Here is a 12,186-nt window from a genome sequence, read left to right as displayed (position 1 = left end):
CTGATGGAGTCCAGAATAGCGCTCGATGAAAGGGGATCGATGCATTGGGTGCCTCCCCATATGTGCCAATTGGATTCTTGTTCTGTGCTCGAACAGATACATGCTTTGCTCGGTCTCTATATCCTGCTTGATGCCCTACCGCTGATGTCGCGGGTTAATCCGCTTGGTGCTCGGCCAGCGCTTGTTGTTGTTGTTATTATTGCTCCAATATCCTTGCCGCTCGGACTTGTATAAGCATATCGAGCTCCTCCTTTGTCAGTATCACCGTAGCGAGCTGTCCAACATCCTCCATCTTCTCGTTTCAGATGTAGGCTACGTTCCCACAGATGGTGTCAAAATGATCCTGTCCTAAAACGGGAAGGTGGAAAGCTAGGGATGTGGTTCCTGCGTTGACTGGACGTAGATCACGTCCTGCTTTGCAAAGCAAGCAACGTCAGTGCCGAGCTAAGAAAGGGGTCCTCGGCGTTGGCCCTCTGACGCTCAAGTTAGTGACTAAAATTATAGAGGAAAGCGGAACAACAGTAACGTAAGCGCAAACAGTGAATAATGCCTACCTTCGCTGGTGCTTGGACCCCCCTTTATATAGAGCCCTGGTGGGAGACATGCACGCTCCTCGAGGTATGAACATGTTCTCCAATGTATCATATGAAAGAACATGTCAGGAAAGTGCATCTGACACCACACCTTAACAGGAAACGCATATCCCTGACAAGACAGTAGAAGCTTCTACCGTACGATCTGCATGTTAACCATGCCTCGTGTCAGCAGCACTATCTCTCAAAAGAATATCGAGAAATATAATAATGATCCCACTGCTTGGCCAAGCAGAGTAGTCGTTCGGCTGAGACTCCTCCGTTTTGTCAGCCTCAGCTGCTCTTCCTTGCAGTGACTGAGCGTAGTAGTTTGTCCCTCCCGATCGGACAAGTTCTTTGGTCTTCTCAGCATCCTGTCGTCCCACACTGAGCGTATGGCGGTCTTACAGTATTATCCCGAGCTAAACGGGTGGTCAACTCGAACAAGTTTCTTGCTGATTGGATACTAATTGCCTCGACTGACCTTACTAAGGTCCTCCCCTCGGCCAGTGAGCCTTTTGACATCCTGGTGTGGTCACATCCTGATGTTGATCATCTTAACTTTAACCTCCACCTTGACATTTGACCCGTGTCGGGCGAGCCCCCCTTTATTGCCGTATCAATCTCTTTGCTCCTTTGGAAGATGAACACATATCTAATTTCGCGTAGATTGTTATACATCAATGATATGCAATCCGATTTTGAATTATTTCAGTGTTTATGACTTTCATGCTTTAAGAACAATCCGATTATAAATTGTATAGGTACTTGATCTGTACATAGAAGACGAAGCAAAAGAATGAGGACTCCACCCCGAAGAAGAAACAGGACATTATTTTCACCACTTAATCCTTCGACAAAAAGTGTCTGATGGAGAATCCTGTCCATACACTTCAGTCTTGTTTGCGGCATCAGCAGGCACGAGCAGAGCTTCATGATGACCCACAGAAAATCCCCGAGCAGAAAATTGAAACAAACAGCTCTCTTAAGTACAACACCTTGTGATTACAGTTTCTATATGAGCAGGTAATTAATATACAAATAACATGACTTTTTCAGCGACAGTTACCTCCACTGCTTCTGTAAGAAAAATTAGGTGGGGAAGATGATCCATTTGACAGTGCGAACCCCAGGATTGGACAATCAGCCGTGACGACGCCTGCAAAGATGATGACGATGATCTCACCTTCAAGCCTCGGTTAGTCTTATTTCATTTAGTGGGGTTAGTTAGTGCTCACACTCTTTCAGACATGGAAGATTGGTGTCGTTTAGAAGGTTGCTAAACCCCTCTTTGCACTCACAGCGATGGCCAAAACTGGTCGTTCTCGCACATCTTCCACGGCCGCAGAAGGACCACATGCACGCTACATGTACGTTGGCGATGATCAGTAAAGAGGCATTGAGGAATACACAAGCATGAATGAAGAAGAGCATCGAGAATTACGATCGAAGAGCAGGGACCGATTTGAAGGCTGTGTGATGGTTGAAGGCGGCTGAGCCATGGAGTCGTTGTAACAAATGTGATCGAATACACCTGCACCTTGGGCCATGCTTAAGTTTGCATTGCATGTATCGGATGGATGAAAGTAGAGGAGAACTACTCACAGTTGGGCATGACACAGGGCAGGAAGGGGAGGTGTCGGGGCGTGAACTGGAACTGGGTCCAGCCAGGATTGCACTCGCACTTGAATCCAAACGTAGAGTTTGGCGACTCTAGGCAGCTTCCTCTTCCGCAATCCACAAGTCTGCACATCTCTTCTGGCAAACAAAAGATACAACGAGAGTACATGAGATACAAAGAGATGCAAACTATAGTATGCAATCAGTTAGTGTACTGGGGACAGAAGATGGGATATGCTGTGCTGAGAGAGCTTGGATCATTGTCATGAGAAGAGCAGATAGAGCCAGGCTCATTATTTCTTCCTAGCTGTTTCTTCTGTTTCCGTCCCTCAGGTGGTTGGTCATTTAAGAGGGTTGGAGGGGAAGTTAGGTGGTGGAAGATGGAAGCTCAGTGGGCAATGATGCATTGGAATTTGAGGGATTGATGTTGTTAGGTTGCCAAAGAATGACATCAAGACGTTGGGTGGGCCTTGCGATCGAATCCGAAAAACATTTACTCGAACCAATTTGTTGATGTTTGGTATAGAAAAAAACCGATTAATATAAACTCAGATTAATGCAGGAAACCATAACAAAACAATACAACTCAAAAATGTTTTAAAAATCATGATTCAATAGTAGAACAAACAGGAATAAAAATTAAAGTAAAACGTTCCTTTGTTGAACATCAATGACATCATGAAACCAATGGCATCTAGAGATTTAGAAATTTGAAGCAAATGTCAATAAAGATTCAGTACTATACTGGAGATCTCAATTACATGTCATAACTTTGAATGTAAAACCCAATATCTATCAGCTTGAACAGTGTAACTCCAAACCTAGGATTTAGATTTCCCGCACAAGTAGGCTGAGAGAGGTGAAGGCCAGAAGTCCTGCAAAAGATGTCAAGGATACGAGGATACCTGGCAATGCAAAAGAGTTCACCGCGTCAGACATGCAGGAAAGTTTACTTGGTTTGAAAGGATAAAGGATATGAATGAAAACAAGAAAATACTTTCAATTTACATGCTTAAACAGGTTATGCCGATAAGTACATCATGCTCTTGTAAAGTAATATTCTGCAATGTAATTCAAGTCCAGTAGAAAAACAAACAAACACCCGAAACTAGCCAGCAAAAGACTTGAGCTTCGAAGAATCAGGAAGCATTAGAGGCTCTGTTGGCAACTTGCGAATGTATCTAACACCTGAACTTGTTGGACCTTATTTGGAGAGAGCTTCAGACTCATGAAATCCTTCCTCTATCCATTTCCAAGTTTCTGTGTTTTCATTGTCACAATTTATTTGTTGTTCCTTCATTCCTTGGTAAATTGCATTAATTTGTGAAGCCTTGTACGATATTACAATGTATCTTAGTTTGATATAGTGTGTCATTTCAGCACATGCACAAAAGTGATATCCTGCTACAGCAGATATGAAAACTCGGCTATAAATAATTGATGATAATGTAATATCTATACACTAAACTGACATCCTGCAGATTTCTATCTCCAGGAGTCTTCAAGCCCTACCCCAAACGTACATCACTAGCAAGTCCACGACCATCACTATTTTCCTCATGGATTCTAACCAATCTCCAATCTGAGGGTCTGATGCGAAGCATGAAAAGGCAATGCTAGTGTGAAGAAAGGTGAGGAAGACAAAGGAACAAGAGAGTTTAACATGGGCATGCAAAAAGACCTCCTTTTGCTATCTCTTTAATAAGTCATGCAAGAGGCAGTGCAACAGAGGGGTTCATTTTAAAATAATAATAATCTATACTAAAAAAGTTAATCATAATAATAATAAAGGTAGGGTAGTTGTGGGAGAAAAGGATAAGAGAACTCAATTTTTTTCTCTCTTTATCCCAAGTTAATATACCACTAGGTTCTTAGTACCTTTGATTTGCCATGTGTACAATTTAAGATTATCCATTGCCTCTCTATTCTAACATCTCAATAGCTCCCCCAATACAAATTCTTATTTTTAATTTTTCATGTGTGAACAATTTGAGATTAGTTATTGTCTCTCTATTCTAAGATCTCAATAGCTCTCCCAATATCAATTCCTAGTTTGAGAGAACAGATACACTGCCACCTTTCCAAAGCTCACTTCATTTTGACATACATCAAAACAATCTGATATTTTCCTTTCAAGGGTAAATTAAGAAAGAATATTATATCACAGACTTTTGAAGATAGTCGATAACTTTATCATTTGAAGATCATATCTTTCAAAGATTCTCACCAACTATAACTTTTGATTCTCTCCTGAAGATCATTATCAATCCCAGTGCAAAAGTTAACTTGTACAAAGAAGAATCCAAAGCATCGTATCATCAAGTTTCTCAAGGGCTACACTAGTATTGTATCTATGTCATCTTCACCGAATGTCATTTTATGTTAACATGTTTGGACATACATAATATCTATGTTGCAAGATGGAAGCTTAAAGGAGAGTGTTAGTACTAATGGGCACATGTTTCTATTAATTAGTTAGTGGCATTGTTAAAGGGCCAAATATAGAGTAATTTTGAACTACATGATGCAGTCGGAAAGAACCCAAATAAACATCTACGAATGAAATATTTGAACATAAAGGGTTAAATAACATGCCTGGACTTAAAGCACTACTGGTTCGGGCCCTGCTGTTGGTTCGGCGGTGGCATTCCAGGTCTTGGCGGAGCAAACACAGGGACCTGTCCACCAGGTGGTGGTGGCATACCTGGCCTTGGAGGAAATGGAGCAGGCATACCAGGCCGCATCCCTGGTGGGGGCATCGGGAATGGAGGCCTCTGTCCAAGCTGCGGTGGGTGCATCGGAAATGAAGGGGGTGGAGCCCCAGGCCTGGAAGCAAACTGCATTGGCCCAGCCCCAGGTGGGCGCAGGCCAACAGCCGGGGGCTGGCCTGGGAAACCAGGAACCTGCCCCGAAGCAGGCGGACGGACTACTTGGGGATACGAGATTGGCGGCGCAGATAGCTGAGGAACGGGAGGGCGCGAGATCTGCGGGTGCATCATCCCAGGAGCGGGTCCACCAACGCCACGGATGGGTCCGGCGAGACCAGGCTGTGCCTGGACAAGGGGCGCTGTGGGGATGCCACGGCCGGAGGCGCGACCGACCCCAGGGCCAGCGAGGGCGGCTGCAGCGTTGGCCTTAGCGCGGGACTCGTCGGGAGGCGGGGGGCCCTCGACGGTCATGGACACGACCTCCTCGCCACGGAGGAGGACGAGGCCGAGCGTGCGACGATCCTCGCGTTCACCGTCGATATTCTTGGCGGCGCCCTTAGCGGGAGGGAGTTTTCGGAACTCCTCACAGTCACCGAGGACGAGGTTCATGTGGCGGTCGAACGCCATGAACTTGCCGACAAGCTGGCGACCGTCCTGGATGGTGACGCGCATCCGGTAGTTAATATACTGAAGCATTTTCGATCCCTTCGACATCGACATGGTCGCGATATGGTCTCTCGCGCTCACCGCCGACGACTGCGAGATCGATAAACCCTAGGCTTTCTATCACTGACAACTGCACCCGAGGGCGAGGGAGTAAGAGTGGGGATCATGTGCGGGCCACATGCAGAAAAAAAAAAACGTCCGTACGTTTTTTTTTTTTTTTTTTTTTTTTTTTTCAAAAATGGAGTAGAGCATTGGTGTATTGGAAAATAGGTGCATGAATATTGTTTAGTTTTTTTATTTATTACATGAATAAATATAAAAAATTAAAGAAAAATAATTTATCATTTTGACCTCCTTGACCGTTTAAGTCGAGTTGAATCGAGTCGAGCTAACTCAGGCTCAAGCTCGACTCAATTCGATTTATACTGATTCAATTCGAGCTCAACTTCACTCGAGCTTATAGAGTCGAGCTCGACATTTAATTATAGGCTCGGGCTTGAATTTTTTTTTATTTTATTATTTTTAATAAATAAATAAAAGTATTATATATTGTATATATATATATATATATTATAATTGATCCATTTGGCTCGATGAGTCATCGAGCCAATAATAATTAGGTTTGAACTCGGTCAACTTCAAGCTTAATTCAAATTTTGACCAAATTGGGTTGGCTCATTTGCACCCCTACTTCAAAATGCTTCATCAATCTATGACTTGGGCAAACTAATTGGTGATCAAAGTGCCTAACTCCTTGCCCTGTCATGTTTAAGATCATGAGTTTGAGTTACATAAACAATCTCTTACAAAAAAAATATAAAGTAAAACTACATATGATAGATTCAATGTGGTCTAATCTTTCTCTGAAACTTCATACAGAACTTCATGCACCGATTGTCATTAACAATTCTTAAGAAACTATCTATAAAAGAAAACATCTACAAATTTTGTTGGTGCAAGTAGTACTATAATCAAACTTATATTTTAATGTTGTCAAAAGTTTAAAGTTAAGTCCTTTTGTGATCTAATGAATTTATTAAATATATAGGTTGCTCAACTTAGAAAGTCCTAATTATAGGTTAGTTGGATTAGATACTAGGCAATAGAAGTCTTGACAAATCATGAACACCAAGCAGAAAATCCAGATCAGTCAATGGACTAGATATCTGACAAGATGGATTCAATAAAACAGAGAGAATGAGATATCAAGTTAGGAGAAAGCCTTGGTAGACCGATCAAATGTTGAGTATTGAAAGTCCAAATAGATTTGGAGTATCAGATATTTAGCAAGTAAGTTGAGGTAAGAGTAGAGTGGTTCTTCTGAAAAAAGAACAATGAGATTGTGTCCTAGTTGAGAGGGTCGATTTAAGAGGGGGGGGGGGGGGGGGGGGGGGAATAGCTCGTCGTGCTTCGTTTGCTTGCTTTGATATTATTGATATGCAGCGGAAATAACTCGAAACAAGACTCACAACACTAATACGTAGATTTACTTGATATCCTCCTCAAGAAGAGGTGACTAATCTAAAGATTCATACATGACACGCACTTCACTATGAAAAATACTCCTTCTCGGTAACTATCGGAGGTGGAGAAACCTCATACAACACTCACACAACAAGATACAACGCATGTAAGAAAAAAAAAATACAAGAATACAAAGTAAAAACCTCTTCTTGCTTGACCTTGTTGATGTAGATCTCCTTCTAAACTTTAGAAGTGCAACAGCACTTGTCTCCAAGAGCTTCCAAGAACTAGCGGTGAGTAGTGAAGAGAATCGCGTGCGCTGGAGGAAAGCTCGAACGAAGAAGAGATGCCAAGAAGAAAGCTCGCCACGGCTTTATACCCGACTCTTCTAGGGCTCCCAATCGATTGAGCTTACTCCTAATCGATTACCACGTCACATCTACGCAATCGCAGCCGTCCATCGCTCGCTACCTGCGCAACGATCATATCCCAATTGATTAGGGAGGCTTAAATCGATTGGTCGATCGATTCAGAGCGCATCTGTACTCTACTAAAAAGGACTGAATCGATCACCCGATCGATTCAGCCTTTCTCACGTAGCGCGAGATTTTCAACCCCAATCGATCACACGATCAATTGGCGGTGCCCAATCGATCAGTTGATCGATTGGGGAGGCTTCTGTGCTCGTGATTCAGGCTCCCAATCGATCGACCGATCGATTTGGGCTGTTATTTATCGCAGCACTCTCCCAATCGATCAGCTGATCGATTGGGTTTCGGTTCAATCGATTGGCTGATCGATTGACCACCCTTGACTTGCTTAACTCAACCTTAAGGGTTCCCAAATCCAACATCCGGTCAAGCGTGACCTGTTGGAACTCTTCATACGTAGCATCCGGTCAACCTTGACTTGATGGAACTTCTTCATCAAATGTCCAGTCAATCCTTTGACCCACTTGGACTTTTATCCTCGTGCCAAGTGTCCGGTCAACCTTGACACACTTGGACTTATCATCTCGTGTCAAGTGTCCGGTCCTCCATGACCCACTTGGACTTCCTTCCACCAAATGTCCGGTCACCCTTGGCCTATCTAGATTTCCTTGTACCAAATATCCGGTCACTCCTTTGACTTACTTGGACTTTCCAACACCAGGTGTCCGGTCAACCTTGACCCACCTAGATTTCTACGTGCCTGGCTTCACTCACCAGGTCTTTCCATCTGCCTAGCTTCACTCATTAGGACTTTCTATCTGCCTGGCTTCACTCACTAAGACTTTCACCTAGCTTTACTCACTAGAATATTTAACTACCTGGCTTCACTCACCAGGACTTTCACCTAGCTTCACTCATTAGGATTTTCACCTGGTTTCACACACCAGGATTTGCCCACTGCCCGACTTCATTCACTGGTACTTTGGGTTCACTCACCAGGACTTGTCTTTGCCTAACCTCTAATTAGGACTTTCCCAATCAAGTATCTGGTCAACCTTGACCTACTTGACTCTTCTTCACATCAAACTAGTCAAACTTTGACCAAAGGAGAAGTGCACCAACAATTCCCCAATCAAACGATTACACCTGCAATATCCATATATTGTCAAACATCCCAAACATCAAAACTCAAACTTGAACTAACTCAAGCTTAGTCAACCCGGTCAACCTAACCTAGGGGATATTGCACCAACAATCTCTCCCTTTTTGATGTTTGACAATACCTTTAAGTTAGGTTAATCCCATAGCCTCAACTTCTTCTTCATGTCAAAGCATGAATGAGGGTTTCCTTCATTCTCTCCCTTTCCTAGAGGGCAAACTCCCTCTTAATGAATGCTTAACTTAAACCTTATATTCCCCCCTTTAGTACACATCAAAAACTCTCCTCTTGAAGAGTTACTCACATGTTCACAACTTCACTCGTTGTTCACAACACTACAATGAAGGTCTCATATCCTTCATTGTCTTCAATGCTCACACTTGAGCATTTACCACTTCACAATGCTCATCCTAGAGCATTCATCATTCCAACAATGAAGGTCTCATAACCTTCGTTGTATCCAATGCTTGTCCATAAGCATTAAGCCACTTCATAATGCTCATCCTAGATCATTTTCTCTAATGAAGATTAACCATTTTTCATGGTGTTTGAAAAAAATAATTTTCATGTCCTTAGAGAGTGACTCCTCTTAAAGACATGCTCCAAACTTCTATCATTGTATTAACAATGACTTGGAATCCCTAAACCTTTAGGAAATCCAAAACTTGAAGTTTTGAGGTTTAATAGGTTCAATATTGAAAGCAACCTCATCCTAAATTTCAGCCTAGTGTTCCTTAACCATTTCTCCTTGTTTTCATGTGAAAACTACCCTTAAATGTATATAAATATATTCCAAGGCGTTAGAAGTGGTTAAAGAGACTAAAAATAGCTTAAAGTACTAAAATTAGACTTTCTCAGCCAAAATCAGCATTCTCAATCGATTGAAGTTGTTTCAATCGATCTAGCGATCGATTCAGCTAGCTTCTGTTCACGAAGAAAATGCTTGAATCGATCGACCGATTGATTCAGCAACGTTGAATCGATTGGCGGATCAATTCCGTGAGCTTCTGCTTGCGAGAAACTCAGTCTCAATCGATCGCTCGATCCATTGAGACACTCCAATTGATCGCTCAATCGATTAAGACACTCCAATCGATCGCCCGATGGATTGGAGTTCTAATTTCTTGAAATTCAATTTCAGCGAAATTTAGAAATATTCTAAAAAATTTACAAAATTCTAAAAATCATGAAAATTCTTGTAGACATTATTTAGGGTATATACTATCATGGAAAAATAGTTTTATAAGAAAATACACCTTATTTTTAAAAATTAACACAAACTTGAAAACTTCAATGCTTTCTTCTAGTCTATGTCTAACTTTTCAATGATGATTGCTATCAAAAGATAGCCTTCATCAAGGTTTTCCAAAGTATTTTTAAAATAATTTTCAAAACTAATTTCCAACCATGTTCTTTGGGTTCAATGCATATGACTTATACATTATCTTTTCCAATGATTGGAGTACATATAACTATGTGTTTTGATAAAATCAAAACTCAAATAGATGCACTAAATCAACATCTTGAGTTTTGTTCATTATCCTAGCATCTCACTTGTATCTAATGTGCACTAAAACACATATAAGTCACCTTATAGTCTTTGTGAGATGTAGATTTTGGTTTTGCCCTAAACTAGGGATCATGCATATCTATCTAGGCATTTTAGGAATTATAAACATCCACCTAGGATGTCACTTGTTAGTAAATGTCATTGTTCTTAATTATAAGAAAATTAAAATAATACATGAAAATTTATAACATACATCAAAATAAATAATTTTTAAAAGAGAACATATTATAGATACATGATGTATGTATGACATGACATGACATGATATTTTTTATTGCGTTTTTCATAATAAGCATGAATGCAACATATGATATCATGACATTTAATGAGCAAACAATCATGACAATTAGCATCAATAAAATATACTTAGATAGTCTATCTAAGTATTTTTAATCCTTAGCTAAATTAAAACTAATCCTAGATTGCCCTCATTTTCTTAAGAAAATGTCAAACTCCCAACTTGGCATTTCTTTTGCCTTTCCTACTTGTGCCAATTAAAGTTAAGTCCAGATCCTTAAATTTTGGCATAACTTACTCTTCCAAAAAGTAATCACTTAATCCTTTTCATTTTCAAAGGTTAACAAAAATCTTATATCTCTAAGTGTCAACTTTATCAATGTTAAGTTAACTACCTTACCCGTTTAGAGTTCACACTCTTTAAACTCATCTAGAGTATAAAGAATATGTTCCTAGAAACACAAAATCTATTGGTGCTCCTTGGATGCTCTAGGTATTCACTAAGGATAACTTTCCTAGTTACCTTCCTAATTGTTGGATCGAAAAGAATTTAGATATCTCCGCAATGGTATGATATTGTCCACTTTGGGTCTAAGCCCTTATGGTTTTGCTCTTGGGCTCTACCCAAAAGGCCTCATACCAATGGAGATATCTTTTCTCTTATAAACCCATGATCTTTTCCACGCGTTTTCAATGTGGGACTATGTTTACAACCTTGCAACCCCAACAAACCCCCCTCAAACAAAGGACCACAGGCTTCCCACGTTCGATCCTCGACCCACCAGGTCTTTCTACCCCTTGGTCCACCCGACCTACTAGGACTTCCTTGCCTAGCCGCAACTAGGACTTCCTGCCTGGTGTCTGGTCCTCTTGATCCGAACATAGGAGCCCCCACTTTCTTTGTTCGAGGTCAATATTGTACTCACATGGCTCAATCAGAGCATAGCTCTTGTGCACAGTCGACGGTTAAACCTTCTAGCAGTCCAGGCTCTAATACCAATTGTTGGATCGAAAAGAATTTAGATATCTCCACAATGGTATGATATTGCCCACTTTGGGTTCGAGCTTGAATTATTATTTTTTATTATTTTTTAATAAATAAATTAAAATATTATATATTATATATTATAAAATATATATATTATAACTGATCCATTTGGCTCGATGAGTCATCGAGCCAATAATAATTAGGTTTGAACTCGGTCAACTTCAAGCTTAATTCAAATTTTGACCAAATTGGGTTGGCTCATTTGCACCCCTACTTCAAGATGCTTCATCAATCTATGACTTGACTTGTGCAAACTAATTGGTGATCAAAGTGCCTAACTCCTTGCCCTGTCATGTTTAAGATCATGAGTTTCAGTTACATAAACAATCTCTTACAAAAAAATATATATATATAAAGTAAAACTACATATGATAGATTCAATGTGGTCTAATCTTTCTCTAAAACTTCATACAGAACTTCATGCACCGATTGTCATTAACAATTCTTAAGAAACTATTTATAAAAGAAATCATCTACAAATTTTATTGGTGCAAGTAGTACTATAATCAAACCTATATTTTAATGTTGTCAAAAGTTTAAAGTTAAGTCCTTTTGTGATCTAATGAATTGATTAAATATACAGGTTGCTCAACTTAGAAAGTCCTAATAGGTTAGCTGGATTAGATGCTAGGCAATGGAAGTTTTGACAAATCATGAACACCAAGCTGAAAATCTAGATCAGTCAATGGACTAGATATCTGGCAAGATGGA

The 12,186-nt window shown here is 40.6% G+C and overlaps 1 protein-coding gene across 2 annotated transcripts; it reads right to left on the bottom strand.

Annotated features, from left to right (window-relative positions):
• Positions 1-1,641: 1,641 nt before the first annotated feature.
• On the bottom strand, positions 1,642-5,707 carry LOC122056258 (small nuclear ribonucleoprotein-associated protein B'-like). 2 transcript variants are annotated; one of them, XR_006133080.1, is made up of 6 exons: positions 4,788-5,701; positions 3,014-3,097; positions 2,178-2,330; positions 2,017-2,106; positions 1,811-1,936; positions 1,642-1,731 (listed from the first exon to the last, which is right to left on the bottom strand). XR_006133080.1 is itself a non-coding variant. In XM_042618131.1 (2 exons), exon 1 carries the CDS (start codon positions 5,618-5,620, stop codon positions 4,802-4,804), a length of 819 nt encoding a protein of 272 aa, XP_042474065.1. In that variant the 5' UTR covers positions 5,621-5,707; the 3' UTR covers positions 2,902-3,097; positions 4,788-4,801. The 2 variants fall into 2 exon arrangements, 1 of the variants encoding a protein (XP_042474065.1); XM_042618131.1 differs by lacking the exons at positions 1,642-1,731; positions 1,811-1,936; positions 2,017-2,106; positions 2,178-2,330 and having other exon boundaries at positions 2,902-3,097; positions 4,788-5,707.
• Positions 5,708-12,186: the final 6,479 nt, after the last annotated feature.

Source organism: Zingiber officinale, chromosome 3B (genome assembly GCF_018446385.1).
Source record: "Zingiber officinale cultivar Zhangliang chromosome 3B, Zo_v1.1, whole genome shotgun sequence".
NCBI classification, from domain to species: domain Eukaryota; kingdom Viridiplantae; phylum Streptophyta; class Magnoliopsida; order Zingiberales; family Zingiberaceae; genus Zingiber; species Zingiber officinale.
This window is presented reverse-complemented; position numbering and strand designations above follow the sequence as displayed.

Bases quoted from the DNA above. Each gene is read 5' to 3' on its own strand.
- LOC122056258 (XM_042618131.1), bottom strand. From the start codon at position 5,620: ATGTCGATGTCGAAGGGATCGAAAATGCTTCAGTATATTAACTACCGG.